Source organism: Bison bison, unplaced genomic scaffold (assembly GCF_000754665.1).
Source record: "Bison bison bison isolate TAMUID 2011002044 unplaced genomic scaffold, Bison_UMD1.0 scf7180017862979, whole genome shotgun sequence".
NCBI classification, from domain to species: Eukaryota; Metazoa; Chordata; class Mammalia; order Artiodactyla; family Bovidae; genus Bison; species Bison bison.
The window spans coordinates 908,692-929,131 of NW_011493551.1; the positions used below are offsets into that span (position 1 = coordinate 908,692).

At 39.3% G+C, this 20,440-nt stretch overlaps 2 protein-coding genes across 3 annotated transcripts in view; both read left to right on the forward strand.

The window, feature by feature from the left end:
- The window catches only part of CC2D2B (coiled-coil and C2 domain containing 2B), a 26,572-nt gene extending 25,953 nt beyond the window's left edge, over positions 1-619 (forward strand). Inside the window, exon 5 of the mRNA XM_010833108.1 lies at positions 92-619. Within this exon, the coding sequence (XP_010831410.1) occupies positions 92-619 (528 nt within the window). The remainder of the gene's footprint in view (positions 1-91) is intronic.
- CCNJ (cyclin J) lies at positions 8-17,965 on the forward strand. 2 transcript variants are annotated; one of them, XM_010833020.1, is made up of 6 exons: positions 8-155; positions 803-912; positions 5,934-6,144; positions 13,624-13,923; positions 14,011-14,170; positions 14,769-17,965. In XM_010833020.1, exons 2-6 carry the CDS (start codon positions 844-846, stop codon positions 15,178-15,180), a joined length of 1,152 nt encoding a protein of 383 aa, XP_010831322.1. In that variant the 5' UTR covers positions 8-155; positions 803-843; the 3' UTR covers positions 15,181-17,965. The 2 variants fall into 2 exon arrangements, with proteins under 2 accessions (XP_010831322.1, XP_010831323.1); XM_010833021.1 differs by having other exon boundaries at positions 14,044-14,170.
- Positions 17,966-20,440: the final 2,475 nt, after the last annotated feature.

Here is a 20,440-nt window from a genome sequence, read left to right on the forward strand (position 1 = left end):
CCCCCCTGCCGGTCCTTTAACAATGGGCGGCGCGAGCGCCCTGGCGCTGGGTCGGAGCTGAGGCCGGCGCTTTGCTGCCGACTGTCCGCAGCATGAGCGGGGTCGGCGTTCCCCGCATGTCGGCGGGGCTGGGCCTGTGAGGGCCGCGGTTCCGGGTAAGGGAGGCCGCCGTGGGAACCGGCAGGCCTGGGTTGGTGGCGGGGCACTGGAGCCGCCCGGCCCGGCCTTTTGTTCGCCTTTCTGGGGCCGCGCGATCCCGTGCGCTCCTCCGGATGAGGAGGCGGGGGCTTGGGTGCGCGCTGGGCCCGGCCTGGCCGCGGGGAGGCTACGGAGGAGGAGCGCGCGCCCGATCATCTGCAGCGGGCACCCGGAGCGGGGCTGGCGTTCGTCTTCGGGCTTCTCGGCGGGAGGTTTTTACCTCAAGGGGTCTGTGAGTGCTGTCAAATCTGCGCTTCTCGGGGCTGAAGAATTCGAACCCGGGGCGCGGGGAGTCCGGGCCTCCGGTCTAGCTTTTCCGAGTACGCGCCCGGGTTCGCGCCTAGGGAACTCGGGCCCCAGTTGGTCCCCTTTTGCCTGGCACCCGGTCCGGCAGTTCATCAAACAAGCTGGCTCCTCCTGACCGGGTAGCTTGGGCCTTCCGTGAGGCGTCAGGGAGTTGGTTTGGTCGGTGCTGGTTTTCGGACGAGTCAGGTGAAGATGAACAGTCACCCTGGGTGGCCTGAGGTCACACCCCTCGGGCGGGGGGCGCGGAGGGGCGCGTGGAGGGAGCTGGCAGTGACCGCGTCTGGGGTGTGTCTTACAGACTGAAGTTGCCTCGTCTGGCCAGGCACGCCGCCGGGTCCCATGGAGCTGGAGGCGCAGTGGTGGCGGGGACAGCTGGCTGCCGACATCCATCAAGCTCTTCGGTACAAGGTAACCGCTACGCCCCGACCTTTCGGTTCGGTGCCTCAATGCCGGTTAGTGTGAATCTCGGCTCCCTGGAAAGCCTGGTCAGGGTCTTTAACCTCTAGTTTCCAAATCAGAAAAGGCGAGTTTGCTTATTTGCTCGAGGTTAATTAACTTCTTGGCTTCTTCCCTGGGGTGTATCAGAAGAACCTGAAACTTGAATGAGGAGGTGGGTGGGGCGTGGTAGTTGAGAGAGGGAAGATGTGAAGGGACAGTCTGATGTTCTTGTTCCCAGGTGGAACATGGATTTGATATTGTATTTTGAAAGATATGTGTGCTGGCTTTTTATTGGGCAGAGCAACCCTGCTTTCTTCTATGGCTGCTGTTGCATGCAGCTGTCTGTTATGTCACATTTGTACAAAAGTAAATCCCCCAGCCTTTCCACTAACTTGCTGTGAAACTTTGGACAAGTTACTTCATTTTCTGATTCCCAATTTCCTTATCTGTAAAATGATTAATAATAGAACGTGCTCTATGGAACGACTGTGAAGATTAAAATGAGGTAATACTTCAGATGTGCTCAGAACAGTGATTGGCAGATAGTACGCACTAAGAAAGTGATAATTTTGTTATTTTCTTCCCTTGAAACCCCAAGACTTGGGGGGTGTTCACAAAACCTTAAGATAGGAGTTAGCTGCTCTTTCAGCTCATATCAAACAGGAGGAGTAGACCTAGTGTATTTAAAAGATATTGGGGGGAAAAATACACCTTTCTGGCACAATGCAAAGTTTGTTTATTGTTGCTGTCATATCTGTTTAACATGTCACCTCCGAGTCTTTTATAACTTTAGTAGAAGAGAGCCCAGATCCAAAATTAACTCTAACTTGACTTAATTTCACTGTGAAATTAAATAGAACCAATGTGAAATAGAAAGAACCATTATTATGTATAGAAAATTGGAAAGAAGCAAAACAGCTGACTCTTTAATAAAAAGGCTGCTGACTGTTGGAGTTTAGAGGTCCTGGGATGACAAAGAACTTGTATCTTGATTTTTTTTTTTTTTAAAGAAAAACAGGTTAAATAGATTAGAAAACCTAATTCTGACTTAAACTATTACAGTTGTACCCTTTTCTAAAGTTTGAGATTTCTAAACGCTGGTTGTTAATTCTGACATTCAAGTCTCTTAGACACACTAAATACACCTCAGCTCCCTAATTGTACCATAGAAAAGTCTCAAGTATGGAATGGTTCTCTGGAATGTTAAGAGAGTTGCAGGTTTTCCACCTTGAAAATTGTTCAAATACTTTTGATTTTTTTGTTGTTGTTGTTGTTTTTTATTTAGATAGTATCTTTCAGTTTTAAATGGTCCTGTTTTCTAAGTGTCAGTTCTTTATTTCTCTGGTATGTGGTGAAATTAATATCTGATGTTTAATGATACATATGTTTTTTAATGACATGGAACTTAAGATTTTTCATGGTGATTTCCATGGTTTTTGATTCTTATATTTTATGTGTAATTTTAATCCTGGGTGATTATCTGAATTAATTTTATTAGCTGAAGTTGGAAGTGCATTTTTTTTCCAGCAGATTTATTGATGTTTTTGTTTATTGGTCTCTGGATGCAAGGAATAAGACACAACCTGTACTAAACTTATGTACAAACTATCAGAGGACGAGCTAGAACAGGGCCTGAAAGAATGCCACTGAAAGTTGTGTTGGGCCACCTGCCGCCTGCGACTGTGGGTTGTTTTTATTTTATCTTTAAGCATTGTGTAAGCCACATTCTTGTGATTTGACACAATGGCCACACTTGGTAAAGAATTTGTTAATCAGTAAAACTTGAACCTGTGGAACTGGAGAGACCACTCTTTGTAGTACACTAAAGTCAAGGAAAGTTAAAATGGACTTTTCTCACAGAGAATACATGTCAATTCCAGGCTACTAATTAGGTTATTTAGTTGGGTAGTCATATGCTTATTTATTCAACATATTTGAATGCCTACAGTGTACAAGGTGCTGTCAGGCATTAAAATGGTAAAATGAGATAGACATGATCCTTGCCTTTAAGTAGTCTAATTTCATCTGAATTTAGGTCTTCCGTTGGACAGTTGCCATTTAGGCACAGTGGAAGGTGTTCTGTTTAGACCCAAGGTTTGTGGAGGAATAATTGGTGTGACCAGCATTGAATCTACTAGGGAAAAGTAAAAATTACAGCAAATGAAAATCCTCTTCAACCCCAAATGCCAGCTATACTGTTTCCATTAAATACGATCACTTTTTCCTCAACAAAGCAGCTGTCCTCTAATACCCTGTGTCTTCTCTTTCTTCTCATTGTTTGTCTATGTATACTAGTGTCTTAGGATGCTTGGGGAAGTATTTTTAGGAGCCTTTATGACAGATAGAAACAATGCTAACTTTGTGAGAAGCATCAAGACAGTATCCCACAGAGTTGTAAGTATTCCTTCTATGCCTTAATTTTCATCCTGGCTGGATAGTTAACCCATTCTGGGAACGGGATGGCATTTAGGGTGGTGAGCTAACAAGGACCTGTGATTGGAGATGGAGATGACAGATTTAGATCTTTCTGTGCTTTGGTCCTGTGGGATCCTGAGAAGCAGACAGGAATAAAAGTGTCAATTGTAGGGAATGAGGAATAGACATTAGAAAAAACTCATAAGCTGAAAGAAGCGTAGGTCATTTTCTCATGTGTGTAACTGCACTACATGGACAAAGAACTAAATCTGACAGCCGTGTGATTAGCCCATGTCCTTTACCATTTGCAATAATATAAAGAGAGTGTATTGGATACACTGGTAAAAATCTCCTAGTGGTGCCCTTCAAGTTCTTGCTTTTGTCTTCTTTTAGCCAAGTTAACGTAGTTAAAGTCCACCAGTGTCTTCAGCTACGTTCCCCTGTGCATCTGGCAAAACTGTGGTTTCATTACCACAACTAGGGTAGTATTGACATTGATACAGTCAAGATCGAAAACATTTTCTGTACGTTTATCACCACAAAGATCTTTCATCTTATCCTTTTATAGGCACAGCCTCTTTCCTCCCATCGTCATTCTCCCTTAACCTCTGGCAACCACTCATCTGTTCTTTATTTTTATAATTTTGTCATTGCAGGACTGTTACACAAGTGGAATTATGTACTACATGATTTGGGGGGATTCATTTTATCCACTCAGAATAATTCCCTGGAGATCCATCCAGGTTTTTGACATTAAGCTCTTTTATTCCACCCTTTTGCTACTAAAAACAGTGCTGTAATCCTCCTTATATGTAGGATAAATTCCTAGACCTGGTGTTGTTAAGTTAAAGGGTATCTGCAGTCTGCATTTTCAAAACTGTATATTATCTAATTGCCCTTCAGAAGGTTATATGAGTTTTCAACCTGACAACTCAGTAATACATGAGTTTCTGTATCCACTCTTGATAACATAAGTGAAAATTAATGAAATATAAAAAAATAATTGAAAAAACTATATAGTCATCCCTCAGTATCCACGGGAATTGGTTCCAGGATCCCTGTAAATACTGAAATTTGAGGATGCTCAAGTCCCTTATGTAAAGTGTAGTAGTGTTTACATATATCACATATATCCTACACACATCCTCTTGTATGTTTTAAATCATCTCCAGATGATTTAATCATCCATGTTGCAGCATATATCAGAATTTCATTTCTTTTTAGGGCTGAATAGTGTTCCATTGTATGTATATACTACATTTTGTTTATCAGTTCATCTGTTGATGAACACCAGAGTTGTTTGTTTCCACTTTTTGGCTCTTGTGGATAATGCTGCTCTGAACATGGTTGTACAAATATCTGTTTGAGTCCCCACTTTAACTTCTTTTGGATATATATCTAAAGGTGAAATTGCTGGATCATGGTAATTCTACATTCATTTTTGGGGGGAATTGCAATCCTGTTGTTCACAGTGGCTACACAACTTTATATTCCTACCACTACACAAGGGTTCCAGTTACTCTACATCTTTGTCAATACTTGTTAGTTTCTATTTTCTCCATTTTCTTTTGGGGGGATTTTTTTTTATAGTAGCAATCCTAATTGGTATGAAATGGTATCTCATAATGGTTTTGATTTGCATTTTCCTGATCATTAGTGATTTTGGTCATCATTATAGGTGCTTATTGGCCATTTGTACATCTTCTTTGGAGAAATGTTTAGTCAAGTCCTTTGCTCGTTTTTCACTCTAGGTGTTTTGCATTTTGTTGAGTTGTATGTTTAAGAGTTCTTTATGATCTGGATATCAACACTTTACCAGATATATGATTTGCAAATATTTTCTCCCATTCTGTGGGTTGCTTTTTCACTCTGATGAAAGTGTCCTTTGATGCATAAAAGTTGTTTTTTGGATGAAGTCTTACCTTTTTTTTTGGCCTGTGCTTTTAGGATCATATCCATGTTACTTCCTTCTATTGTAATACCTGTTGGGTTTACTGTGGCATTGTGCTGAGCTCATAAATTGAATTTAGAACCCTTTCATCTTTCTGGAAATTCTTTAATAGTATAGAAATTTTCTTATTTTTAAAAAATGAGAAACCAGATTAGAAGATACTAGTAGATCTTCAACATTCCTACAAGTATAACACAATATGTATTATACTAGAAGCATGTCCATTTATTCATTACCTTCTAACTAAAAGCTTTGAGCATCTTTAGGGGATATGTATGTATGGTTTGATTAGTATTTTGGTAATGATGTTTTTTCTGAAAACACGTGGTAGGGAAAACAGGATTCCATTATTAAAAATCTTGCTAATATACATCTATTCCATAATGTTAGAAATACCTATAACTGGTAATGTCAGATGTGGTTAAGAATAGGAGAAACGTTTAGTTCTTAATTTTAAATGCCATTCATTATCCTTCCACTCAGCTTTTTCATTTTTGTGTTTTACTCAAGAAAAGTGTTTTAGGCAATGGTAACACTAGTATATTGGGGGGAAAGTGTCATCTTTGCTTTGGGGGGATAATTCTTCTAACAGCCTGTATTACACTAAACGTTGTTCTTGATTTAGGAGCTGAAGTTGCCTTCCTACAAAGGCCAGTCCCCTCAACTAAGTCTCAGAAGATATTTTGCTGACTTGATTGCCATTGTGAGCAATCGTTTCACACTCTGCCCTTCTGCCCGACATCTTGCTGTCTATTTGCTGGACCTGTTTATGGATCGTTATGACATCTCTATCCAGCAGCTGCATTTAGTTGCACTTTCCTGTCTGCTTCTAGCAAGTAAGTACGAGTACAATCTACATGACTGGAAAATTCTAGTTTATAATTAAATAGATTTACGTAGAACTTGGTAAAATACCACCAAATTCCTTTCATTCTAGTTTACTAGTATTGGAAAGTTTATGTTGAAAGTGCTTTTTGGCATGGCAGTTCTTAACCAGACATATTAAAAAGTGGCTCTGAAATCTTTCAAAAACATGTGTACCTGAGCCCTACATCCTGAAGATTCTGATACAGATGTCTGGGTCATTCTGGATCTACTGACTCAGAATCTGCATCATGGGACCTGGATATTTTTTAACTTCTTAAAAATTTTAAAGGTGATTCTCATGTATCTTTCCAGTTGGGAACGATTGCCTTAAAGCAGTGGTTCTCAACCAAGAGCAGTTGTGTCCCACTGGGGGATATTTGGCAATATGTGGAGACAGTTTGGGTTGTCGTTACAACTGGGGAGGAAGCTAAACATCTGCAGTGCACAGGGCAGCCCACACAACAAAGAATGATCTAGCCAAAATGTCAGTGGAGCTTCGGTTGAAAAACTCTGATAGGTATCATAGTCTTGTGTTGTTAGAATACCTTCTGCTGACTAAGTGGTGATTTAGATTAATGAACGGAAGGTTCACATGCAGTAGCTACACATGTGAAAACACTTGCTCTTACAGTAGGCAGAACTGCATAGTAAGGGTAGGGGAGAATCTGTTAATGGGCCTTCTGGTGCCTCTTTCTCCTAACATCTTCCTGTGACATATTTCATTGTTTGTTAGTATCTTGACTGAAGAGAAAGAAGGTGAGTAAAAGTATTGAAACTGAAGTTTTCTTCTCTTAGTATTCTGAAAAGATGGTATTTGTTACTGAAGTTGAATCCATTATGTAGTGTTTTTTGTTTTTAATTATTCATGTCATTACAGTGGAAACTTAAGTCCCACTTAAAGTGACATGTAGAAATACCGACTGCCTTCACCTCTAACTCCCACTTGAGGATTTAGGATCCAGTGTGACTGCTATCTAAGAAACATTCCTTCTCTACCCTACCACCAGAATTCTTTCTAAAACACCTTTGCATTTGACTGCAAATAAACCTAAAACCAAATGCAGGCCTGTGTGGTATCATTTATGATACTAGTCTTTTCTGCTTTTCTTTTCCTGTCCTTATTTTTTCTCTGATGACTTCAGCTCCCTATTTTATCTCCTGGAAGGTCTTTTTGTAAACTATTTCAAATCTTTTGTGGACCAGGTTGAATATATATAAATACAGCCCAGTGATGACTTTCCACTACCTGTAGGTTAAGGTAGAAACTCCTTAATGTAACATTCAGAACCGTTCATCTGGACCCAGCCATCGTACTAGACTTTTCTTTCAACTCTGTCCCCATGTAACTTGAGTCAAATTCTTACCAGAATGATATATTTCCTGAGTATCTTTCTCCTTTAATCTGTTGTCCTCTAAGATCTATTCATATCACCTGCTCCTCTTGCCACCATCCAGAAAGCCAGAGGTAATGTTTGTACATTTATTATTAACCTTTAATTTAACCTTTAATTAAGGTTTTATCCTCATAAGCAGTCATGTGTACAGTTCTGTGTTTCATCACTATGATGATTTGTGATTTAGTAGTTTGCATAGGGTTGGAAAAACCCATACTTGGCATACCAAAAATGTGTGAGAATCTACATGGAATGGCTTCCCAATATCCTGTACAATATTAGTTTATTATAGGATCAGTTATAGTTGAGAGACACAGGAAATCAAACATGCAAGTTAGGTTATTTTAAAATCTTGGGATCAGTAATGGAAAATTTTTTGCCTGCTGTGGCCATCACTGTCCTTCAATCACTACCAAGCCCTACCTGGTCTGTGCCTATGGATTGTGAAATTATGAATGATGGATAGTCAGTTCATGGACTGACTTATATTTGTGACTAAAATTTACTAGTACCTTACAAAATGACTTGGGGATTATAAACTAGATATTTATAAACTACATATTACTATCAGAGTTCACCAGGGTCTCTAGTTGAATAATCTAATAAGAACTCTGGCCACCATGCAGAGCTTGGCATTGGTACCAGGTTTCTGCAGTTTCTACAATTTGGGGAAAGGATCTTCTATTTATGCACCACCTTAGGTTGATTGGAATGGTATTTTCAGTTCTTTCTAAATTTTCTGTAACTGTCAGTTTAAGGTCGTGATCAGTTTATTTTACTGAAGATTATTTGACTTAATCTGTGGTACTATATAGTTACTTTTGACTCATTTTCTAGGAACTAGGCTCTAGGATTTGTGTTTACTGAGTTCAGATGAGAGTTGTTTACTACCTATTTCTAAAAGAGTCAGATACCTCCTCCCTTTGTTTGACTGACCCCACCCTATTGTCTCTGAGAGAGAATTGCTTTTACATTGTTGTTCTTCCACTGGAGAGTGGGAAAATGTGAGATAGGTGCCCCTCAGGGTGTCAGCTCCTCCCAAGTAGTCACTGGTCAAACGGAGGTCAAGCTGTCAGCTCTTCAATGGGGTAAGGAATCAAAGAGGCTGGCCCTTAGTAGCCCACTGAAATCTCTTCTTCCAGTTAGTGAAGTCTAACTTTACTCCAACAGAAATGCTTAGGATGCTTATATATGATGTATGTTTTAAATTTGTGGAGTTCTTTCTACTGTTTCTTACATTCTTATACTATATCTTCTTATATTTGAATTCCAGTGTCAAGTCTCCAGTTAGTTATCATAAACTTGACTCAAACGTTGCTTCTCTTGTCTCAGAATGATTAGACTCTGAATGTCCCCCACCCCCAGCTGCTCCCTGCTTTGGGATGGGCAGCCTGTTGTATAAAAGTGAAGAACAACTTACAGCTGACAGGACTCGGCAACAGCTGTATTTTAGTTATTAAATAGGTTGGAAGGCTGTGGTAGTTTGGTTAAAAATGGAGCACAGCTTGTACGTTTCAGGTACTAATGCATATCCAGCTGCTTTGATGTACACTATTAGAGGTAGGAAGAAAGGGCCTACAAGCTGGAGAGTGGGATGTAGTATTTTTACAGCAGGGATTATGGGAAATCTATCAGATCAGATCAGTCGCTCAGTCATGTCCGACTCTTGCAACCCCACGAATTGCAGCACACCAGGCCTCCCTATCCATCACCAACTCCCGGAGTTCACTGAGACTCACGTCCATCGAGTCAGTGATGCCATCCAGCCATCTCATCCTCTGTCGTCCCCTTCTCCTCCTGCCCCCAATCCCTCCCAGGATCAGAGTCTTTTCCAATGAGTCAACCCTTCGCATGAGGTGGCCAAAGTACTGGAGTTTCAGCTTTAGCATCATTCCTTCCAGAGAAATCCCAGGGCTGATCTCCTTCAGAATGGACTGTTTGGATCTCCTTGCAGTCCAAGGGACTCTCAAGAGTCTTCTCCAACACCACCGTTCAAAAGCATCAATTCTTTGGCGCTCAGCCTTCTTCACAGTCCAACTCTCACATCCATACATGACCACAGGAAAAACCATAGCCTTGACTAGACGAACCTTCGTTGGCAAAGTAATGTCTCTGCTTTTGAATATGCTATCTAGGTTGGTCATAACTTTCCTTCCAAGGAGTAAGCGTCTTTTAATTTCATGGCTGCAGTCACCATCTGCAGTGATTTTGGAGCCCAGAAAAATAAAGTCTGACACTGTTTCCACTGTTTCCCCATCTATTTCCCATGAAGTGATGGGACCGGATGCCACGATCTTCATTTTCTGAATGTTGAGCTTTAAGCCAACTTCCAGAAAAGACTGATTTGTCCTGAGAAGTTCTTAAGCTCTTAACTCCTTGACACGTAATACCCTGGCTCCCTTGGCTTCTGTGATCAGTACTGAACTTGTAGAGAGCATGGAAGTGGTCTTAAACATGAGACTTTTGATAATCTGCTCAAGGTATTGTGTGTGCTTAGTTGCTCAGTCATGTCCAACTCTTTGTGAGCCCATGGACTGCAGCATGCCAGGCTCCTCTGTCCATGGGGGTTCTCCAGGAAAGAATACTGGAGTGGGTTTCCATGCCCTCCTCTAGGGGATCTTCCCAACCCAGGGATCAAACCCAGGTCTTCTGCATTGCAGGCGGATTCTTTACCATCTGAGCCACCAGGAAGCCTGTTCAAGGTTTTGTGTAACTAAGAAAAGATCTTAAAGTCAAGACGAAGTCAAAAGAGAGATTATAGGCTTTTAATAGCAAAGATTTGTGACAAGTGCTTGTTTCTTCTTGCTCACCAGTACTGGGTTGACAAAGCTTTTTACTATTTGATAGGTGAAAAACTGTATGTCACAGTTGATTCTATTTATATATCGATTTTTAGTGAGAATAGAACCTTTTTTTTTCCCCCCTCTATGAATTCTGTCTTCTGGTTCCTTATCCATTTTTTTTCTTATTAGACTGGTAGTCTTATAAATTTGTGAGAATTCCTAGTAAATATTAAGGATGACTTTTTTCTCCTTAGTAATAAAAGACAAAATGTGGGTTGGCAGAGATCACAGTGACATCTATCTGATCCATGCCCTACTGCCACATACCTGCCATTCCCTCCTGACTTTGAATATGTGCTGGTTTCCATGGCAGATCTGAGCATTTCCTATAAAGGAAAGACAACCTGATGTTTTGTTTCTGGGGCTCCTGATTCTTTATTTTCTGGGAAGCAGATGTGAATTTCCTGTGCCCTTATTTCCTGTTTGGGACCTTTATCAATATAATCACATGGCTTCTGGTATTTCCTTTCAATTGAAGAAAACTGATCTTTGTGATCTGTATGTGGTATTATGGATAAGTAGATTTAAAATAGTCATGCACATAGCATTCAGCACAATAAAAACTGTATATGAATGCAGGTACTCGTGACATTGTCTCACATTTTGAATTCCTTTAACATCCATGTGTCTGAGTATATTACTATATATAATGAAAAGTTTCCCCAAAAAACTAAACCTCAATTTAAATATCAAGTATGGTTATTTATGCAGTATGCAGGTTATTTTTAACTTTGCAAATCAAGATGCAAAGACCTTCATACTTTTAATAGCCAAGTACTTTATAAATATGGAAACCCCATGGATCCTTAATAATATAGAAGCCTGTCTATTCTAGGAGTCCTCATTTAGCTTTGGTCTGGAAGCAGATTTGGGAATTCAAGCATAAATCTTCCATTTTTGGTTTGACTCAACTTAATTGACCTTAAATGAGTTGGCCAGCCTTGCTAACTTGGTTTCTTGAGCTGTGAAATTGGTCGTATACAATTTTGTTTTCTGTGTTGAAAGGTTCAAGGAGATAATATGAAACATTTTCTTGATCCTTGAATTAAACAGTGAATTGTGGTATATTAATTTCTCAAAGGAGCTTTAAACTCATTAACTTTTACAGCATTCTTTTGAAGTTCAATGCCAGTATTGCTGCTGCTACACAAATAGAGTACTTTGAAAGCCTTAATGATTCATCCAGAGGGATTGAACTAAATTCCTAAGTCATTCTCCTTCTGAAGAATTCCACTCTGTTATACAGAAAACAGTGGGTTCCACTCCTATATTTATGCAGTGATCATACTGGATGACTGTCATTAAGACCACTGTAGTGCTTTCAGGTCTGCTAATAAATGCCATTGGCAAAACTTGGGAAATTCATCTTTATGTGATTTGAACTGGGAAGCATTATCTAGATTATTGAAAAGTCTGAATTATGTAAGTTTTTTGGATTAACTCATACTTGCCGCAATATTAGGAGAAGGAAATGGCAACCCACTCCAGTATTCTTGCCTGGAGAATCCCAGGGATGGGGGAGCCTGATGGGCTGCCATCTATGGGGTCGCACAGAGTCGGACACAACTGAAGCAACTTAGCAGCGGCAGCAGCAGCAATATTAAGAGTGGTTTAAATCTAACAAAGTTCAAAATTTCTGGAGTGGGAGTGAAATTTTAAACTCTTTGGACCTAGACTCTTAAAGTCATGAGCTTAGAGTTCCTGGCACAGGAGACAAACCTTCTACCCTAGTTTCCCCTCCCTAAGCCAAGACCAGGGTAGTTAGCAGTGTTTTTTCCCAGCCCCTAAGGCTAGCGGACTTGAACAGACCTCTCTGACTCCAGTATACTGAGCATCTGGGCTGAGTGGTTCTGGCCACTACCATTTGTTGTCAGAACTTCAATGTATGGTTCTGAAAGAGAACCATTCCCAGTTTTAACAGGGAAACTGGTTTGATTTCTTCTGGTTTGGCAGTCTTTCTGGTCTTCTCCAAGAAATGTTTTTAAATGGATAAAATAAAATTGTAAGATTTCCAAAGTAAACAAATATATTGAAATAAATATCAAAATAGTAAAACAAAAATTTTATGTAGTAATATATAACATTCTAACAGCTATAATTATGAACAAGTGTAAAAACTATTGTGAGAAATTATAATAATTGCAGTATAATATGATGATTTTATACCTTACTATGAAAAAGAACATAAGGCTAGGAGGTGGAAGCCTTTAGTTTTAATTTCCCTTCTTCTTTGGACAGTCATGGAACAAAGACCCAACGAAACTTGAAGATAATTCTTTTGGTTCTATTGCTGCATTTGAAGAATCATAATAGTACTTGATACTTGAACTTTTCTCCAGCCATGACTTTTAGGAATACCTAAAATAAATAATTTATATATAGTAAAATACTTGAGGGAAATTAAAGTGCAAGATGATATGTAATCAGTAGAAAAATCATTCAGGGCTAGAGGGAGCATTCTATTCCTCAGCTGTACATATGGATGAGTTTCATGAAAAGAAGTTAATGCCTTCAGATAACCAGGTTCAATATTTATGCCTATTCTGCCTTGAGTAAGGGCATATAAAAGTGGTATAAAGTATCTTCCACTTTTTTAAATAACAGACTTGGCTAGATTTTTGGTTTAATTCAGAAGAGGAGGATTAGGGGTTTTTTGTATAGTGGTAATGTTTGTGTTAGATGTTCACCTGTTTTTTTACTTTATTTATATCTCTCTGAGATTTTGCTGAAAATATGCTGAGATGAAACTCTTGAAGCTTAGCTGTTTTTTATTTCAGATAATTTTATGACATTAAATACTTGAAACTTTGTCCTAAAATAGTTTTCTTTTTTTACCAACTATCACCTGCCCTCATAAAGAAATTTCCTGAAAAGATTCAGCTGTTGAGATGAAAGTTATTTTTTCAGTGGCACATAGAACTGTTTTCCTTACACAATAGGACATAGATCAAAATGTTTATACATTCCTTTTTTTTTTTTTTTTTTAGGAGAGGGTAAAGGGTGTGGAACAGAGGCACTGGGAGAGAAAACATGAAGATTTGAGAACCATAGAGTTCTGGCACAGTTGTATCTACCCAGAGTAGGGAGAAAATGTCTTTGGATCTAAATCTTTGCACTAACATAGCAGATCCCATTTAAGTGACTAGACTTAACTTTAATCATTTGGCCTAATATTTTCTTTCTCTTGCTTTTATTTCCCTTTGCATATAAGGTAAATTTGAAGAAAAAGAAGATAGTGTGCCTAAGCTGGAGCAGCTCAACAGCCTGGGTTGTATGACTAATATGAATCTAGTATTAACAAAACAAAATTTGCTACATATGGAACTATTATTATTAGAAACCTTTCAGTGGAACCTTTGCCTTCCAACAGCTGCCCATTTCATTGAGTATTATCTCTCTGAAGCAGTACATGAAACAGATCTTCATGATGGCTGGCCAATGATTTGCTTGGAAAAAACTAAACTCTACATGGCCAAGTATGCAGATTACTTCCTGGAAGTATCCTTGCAAGGTGAGTTGTTGCAGATGCCAGTGAGTGACGTGTGAGCTTGTGACTTGTGTGTTCTGTTGCTTAAGTTCATTTTTGATGTCTCCACAGATTATGCCTTTCTAAATTATGCACCTTCTTTAGTAGCTGCAGCATGTGTGGCTTCTTCAAGGATTATACTTCGTCTCTCTCCAACGTGGCCTACAAGACTGCATCGTCTTACTGCTTACTCCTGGGATTTCTTAGTGCAGTGCATTGAACGGCTATTGATGTAAGCCTCTCTGTTCTTTTGTTTGTAATTTCTTATTAACATTCTTCATGTAAAAGGGGCCTTGGAAACAAGTTCTCAGAGGCCGAGAGCTTTTAGGATACTTGCTCTGACACGTTCCTGCTGCCATAAGCAAGCCCCTGGTGAGCAGTTGGCTGTTATCCAGGTAGAGGCTGTCATTGCTAGTATGATTCTGGGTACATAATAAGGAAAGGAGCTGCTCTTGTGTGCATCCACAACTGTGAGATCATCCAGGTAAATCTTGCTCCAGTCCCCATTTCCACATCTTTGGGGATATCCTGGTGGCCTCACAATTCAGAGAGGCCGTCATATTTAAGTGCTCATTGTGAACATAGCTGCCAAGCTGAAAAGAGCCCTCAAAGCCACTAGCAGCCAGTCCTCAAGGGTTATACCAAGGGAAGGAGCTTTCAGAAGGCTAAGGGTGAGTTCTGTTGTTGAAATTATGGTTGCACTGACTGCTACCTGGGCAGTGGGGCAGTCCAAGGAGCCAGCTGTTAAGGAGTTGGGGGTGTGTGTGACTTTCTAGCAGATTTTTCTCAAGTAACATTATTAACAAAATTCCTTTCTGTCTGTGTTGCAGCGCTCATGATAATGATGTGAAAGAAGCAAACAAACAGAGAGGACAGGCAGGACCTCAGCCAGCACAGCTAAGTGTGTTCCAGGCAGCCTCCCAGCCCTCTCGGGCAGTTCACTTTCAGCAGCCTCAGTATCTCCATCAGACTCACCAGACCTCACTGCAGTATCGCCATCCTGTATCGGAACAACCAAGCTGTCAGCAGATTGTATCTACTACACACACCTCATCTTACACACTACCAACATGTCCTGCTGGCTTCCAAACTAGCGTTCAGGGCCTTGGGCATGTGCCAGCTGGTGTTGGGATGTCACTGGCAATACCGGTAGAAGTTAAACCCTGTCTGAATGTTTCTTACAACCGGAGTTACCAGATAAATGAACATTACCCTTGCATTACTCAATGCTTTGAAAGGTGATTTTATGTGAAGGTAAGACCTGACCCAGACTGTTTATGACTTGAAGCTCTGGGGCAAGCTTTTTGTAAAACTTCTCTTCAAAAGGAAAGGGATCCAAATTTCATCAGAACTCTTCAGATACCAGCACCAGGAAGACTGATTATCCCTTCCAACACACCGTGAATATCTGGGAGGACTAAGGTAACACTGCAAACACTTTAACAGTGTATATGTCAAATCCTGTTAAAACAAATTTCTATATGACACATTTTAAAGCCCCAAGTGATGGTCCAAATATTTCAAAAATATTCAACCCAACAGAAAATTTGGACAGACTCCAAATTTGCTGTTTCAAGATTTGACCTGTGGTGGCTCTGGGCCTAATGTTGGCTTATATGTCAGAGATTAATGTTTATCTGTGGACTTGCCAAACATTCTTTTTATGAAGGAAAGTTACAGTATTAATTTTTGAAGAGATCCTTTTTTAAGTCTCCAGTTTTGATTTATATTTTTGATCTGCATCTGCAAATGAACTTCTGACTAAGTTTCAACTCATGAATTTCTTTGCTATACCAGTCAGTGTGGTTAAAAAAAATTTTTTTTAGATATTCTAAATAACTCCTTATCACAGATAGTATAGGTATCTGGATTTATGTACTAAAATTAAGATTGGGGTAGATTTCTTAAAATCATGGTCATACGTTTTTCTTATTTTTCCCCTGTGGTCAACCTCAAGTCTTTAGAATTAAACACATTTAACTCAGGGAATTTGTACTACTTGGAAACACTTAACTGTAATGCAACATGCTTTGGGAATGTTATAGTATGACTACCTTAATAACATAGGTTAGTAGACTCCTGCTAGAGTGTGTTTTCAAATGAGAACATAATTGTAGCTTAGAATGAATGAAGTGGTGGTTCCTGTCATTCATAATACACATACAAGTTTTGCATTTCTCAGTGCAATCAATGATTTATACTCAGATTTGATATTATTCTAAAAAAGTTTTTTCAAGGGAAGGTGTAATTGTAAAATGTCAGTACTGGAATAAAGTCCCGTAAGTTTGTTTTGAGGTGGAATGTGGCCAGGGTAGTTCTCAGGTTGTGCTAGAGCAGCACTTTGTTACATGGAAGACAGGTTTTATAAGCAGCCTTTGAATCCAGCTAGTCAAGTGTAACGGAGAAGGCAATGGCAACCCACTCCAGTGTTCTTGCCTGGAGAATCCCAGGGACGGGGGAGCCTGGTGGGCTGCCGTCTATGGGGTGGCAGAGTCGGACATGAATGAAGCGACTTAGCAGCAGCAGCAGTTAGGTGTAAGTAGGCAAAGGTGACTTTCATTGGACTGGCCCCAGAACTGCCCTGGGACATTTCACTATATTGGTAATGAGTGAAAACAGCAATAGGTCATTACAGCAAGGGCAATTTGGGGGTAAAGAGTTTGGAGGAAATAAACTGCAAAAAGTAAAAAGAAAAAAAAAAAACATTGTAATAACTGAAACTATATACATTGTGCTCTTATCTGTGGGAGAAGAGATTTGGTGGAGGGAAGCTTTCTGATAGAAAAATTAGTAAAGTGTGTCATTTTGTTTGTGTGGTTTTTTTTTAAAGATAGCACTTGAATAGAAGGGAAACTGCATGGCAGGTATGTGACTGCCATAATATGCATTGAAGACAAGCTTATTATAAAGATGTTATGGGTATGCAGCAGGAGTCTCAATAATCAAGCCAATGGCTTTTGTTAGGAAGGGAAGGGACTCATCACAGCAATGGATTGATCCAGATGGCTCCAGTAGGTGGATGTGGGTGGGTGGGTTCTGTCAGTGTGAGTTCTTACAGAACATCCTTTCCTTAAATGAAAGGTAACTTTTATCATTAGAGTACATAGGGCATGACATGGATTTATTAGTCTGGTAGATAAAATGAAAAACTACTCAGGTAAGAACACTCACTCGTGGCAGATTTTTCAAGCATGAAAATTGTTTTCTGAAAGTATCATCACTTTTCTCTTTACAGAAGGCTGCTTATTGGATTTTAGTAGTCCTTACCTCAAGAGAACTTGAATTATCTGGGGGAAAGTGGGTTCAAAAGAGAATATATCATTCACATTCAGAACCTAGCAACCTGGAGTCCAATTTTCAGTATTTTAACTACCTCAATAATACTATGAATGTAAGATATTGGGATAGAGATCCCAACTTGAAACAACAACTGGTGCCTATGGTAATTTAAATGTCTTGTCAAATGCTTTTACTGATTGGTTTAAATGTCATTCTTGTTATAGAAGAATATGCCTTTTTAAAAAGCCTGTAACACTTTCCCAGTTTATATTTTAAGAAGCTAAAGAACACTGGACTAATTTGGGTTGCGGGGGGGAGAGTAAAGTAAATAATTGGTTACTATTGCTGCATACCCAGGGTAGGGTGGGATGGGGTGGTTGGAGAAACCAGTACTATTTTTAAAACATTAGGTTTCAGTATAAATACAACTCACAACTGCTAGCTTTGGGGGGCTATGGGTGGGGGGCGTTGTGTGGGTTTTGTTTTGTTTAATTTATTAATTAGTCTTTAAAGCAGGTTTTTTGTTTTTTGAGATTACCGGACCATCATTAAATGTGTACTGTGAAGAAATTAATGATATGTATAAGGGGCTTTACCAAAGTCCACTAAATAAACACTACTCAAATATAGACTGCAAACCAAAATGTATCTGTTATGACATTAATTGCAAATAGCAAGTATGGTGCTAAAGTCCACACCAATGGAATTAGATGAGTGCTATGCACTTAATTTTAAAATAAAACTAGTTTTCGTTAAAGTGGTTTTGGTGTTTTGTTTTAAATATAAATTTGTATATTTGCAGCTTCATTAAATCATGTCATCATGTAAGTCAGACTTGGAATCATAATTACACTTAAGAAGTAAAAGCTATCCCAATGGAGAATATCACCATAGTGGTGGGAAACATTTGTCCATTCTTTATGTATTCCATACGGCAGAGACCAGAGCCCACAGAAGTGTATTTGATAGTACCTTTCTGGCCTTTTGAACTTAAAGTAGTTGTTAGTATGTTAGAATTGCAGTGTATAATTTGCAAAACAATAATGCAAGCTGCAGAAAATTTGAAGTCTGATTTCAAAAGTAGGAACGTGTAAAATGGCCAAAGGTGTGAGAAGGCACAGGGTTGACAGTGAGTGAGAATGGTCTGTTCAGTTAAGTATCGTTACTACTTAATTCAACTTAAAATTTAACATAAAATTAATGAGTAAAATTTTTAGCAGAGTTAGGAATTCACATCCCTCTAGAGTATTTCTTTAATTTGTTCTATGGAATGTCACTTATTCTGGCACAGTGGCACGGTTTAGCAACAGTCAGTATACATTGTTTGTTTTCACATTGTTAATACACACACACATTGTTTTTTAAGGCTGAATTTAAGAAATGCAACAAGCATTCCAAATCGGGGCAGGTAGCTTTGCATTGAGGTGATTCTGAGTCCCATGTGATAAGTTTATATTCATCAATAACTCAGCTTACTAAGCCCTTAGTGATAGACTTATCTCCCTAGCCTCAAGCAGCTTACATTTAGCTTGCCACTTGAAGAATTAGAATGGTTTATCGTCCACAACTCAGTTTAAAATTATCTTGGTTAAGGGATCACTCAACTTGATTTTTAAAATCTCTTAGGGGAAAAAAAATAGTTAAAAGCATCAAAACCAGACTCCTGCTTCCTATGAGAAGGATACCTTCTACCCTATTCCTAACCCCACCACCCCTTTTTTAATTAAAAATTTTTATGACTCTTTAAGAGCAGTTTTGTGTTCACAGCAAAATTGAGAAGATAGAGAATTTCTTCCTGCCCCTACACATGCACAGTCTCCCCCATTATCAACATCCTCCCTAGAATGGTGTGTTTGTTACAAGTGATGAACCTACACTGAGACATAGTCACCCATTATGAACATTTTGGTTTACTCTGGGTGGTGCACATTTCTACTGTCACCACTGTAAATTTATGAAGGTGCAATGGCACACAGTTACAAATGCGTAACAGCATCTATTCCACCATGTAGTCTCACTACTCAAGTCTGCTCCACCCACGGGTTCTTCCTCATGCAATCCCCACCCCTTCCTTACCCCTAGGTAACCACTGATTTTTTTCTTGTTCCATACTTTGCATTTTCTAGAATGTCATAGTTGGGGTCATACAGTATGTGGCCTTTTCTTTCACTTAGTAATTATGTATTTAAGTTTCCTTCATGCCTTTTCATAGCTTGATAGTTCATTTTAGTGTTGAATAATATTCCACTGTCTGGGTGGATCACAGTTATTTATCCACTCACTTAAAAGGACATTGGGGTTGCTTCCAATTTGGAAATTATGAACAAAGCTGCTATATACATCCATGTGCAGGTTTTACTATAGACATAAGTTTTCAGCTCCAAGGCATGAAACTGCTGAATCTTAGGATACGAGTGTGTCTAGTTTGTAAGAAACTACCAAACTGTCTTCCAAAGTGCTCTAGCATTTTGTGTTCCCACCAGCAATGAATGACTTCTGCTCCACATCCTTGCCAGCATTTGGTGTTGTCAATGCTCCAAATTTTAGTCATTCTAATAGGTGGGGGTTAATTTGCATTTCCCTGATGACAATTGATGTGGGACATCATTTCATGTGCTTATCTGACAACTGTATAATCTTTAATGAAGTATCTGTTAAGGTCTTTAGCCCATCTTTAAGTCAGATTGTTTACTGTATATTTTGGGGAATAGTCCTTTATTAGATGTATTTTGCAAATATTTTCTCCCAGTCTGTGGCTTGTCTTCATAATCTCATGACATTGTTTTTTGCAGAGCAGACGTTTTTAATTTTAATGAAGTCTAGTTTATCAGTCTGTCATCACTTAGAGAATTACAGATGCTGAAAGGCTGGCTCAGAATTTGCTGGCAGTCCAGTGCTCTGGACTCTGTGCTTCCAATACAGGAGGCCCAGGTTTGATCCCTGGTTAAGGAGCTAAAATTCCCACAGCCATGCAGCATGGCCAAAAAAAAAGCAGTTTGACTAAATAAATAGGTAATGGAGGATATTATAAAGTCAAGGTATTAGAAATGTAAATAACCATGGGAACAAAAATACAAACCTCACAGAAACCTACACACAAAAAACAAAGCAAGGAGTCTATAGTAAAATTCTTTAAAAGGTATAAATATGGAGAGTATAACTATGGCATAACTAAGACCAAGTATATCAAACTAATAAATGTAAATGAGCTAAACTCAACTAT

Bases quoted from the DNA above. Each gene is read 5' to 3' on its own strand.
- CCNJ (XM_010833020.1), top strand. From the start codon at position 844: ATGGAGCTGGAGGCGCAGTGGTGGCGGGGACAGCTGGCTGCCGACATC. The intron at 913-5,933 runs GTAACCGCTACG...TTCTTGATTTAG, and splicing joins ATCAAGCTCTTCGGTACAAG to GAGCTGAAGTTGCCTTCCTA. The intron at 14,171-14,768 runs GTAAGCCTCTCT...TCTGTGTTGCAG, and splicing joins TGCATTGAACGGCTATTGAT to CGCTCATGATAATGATGTGA.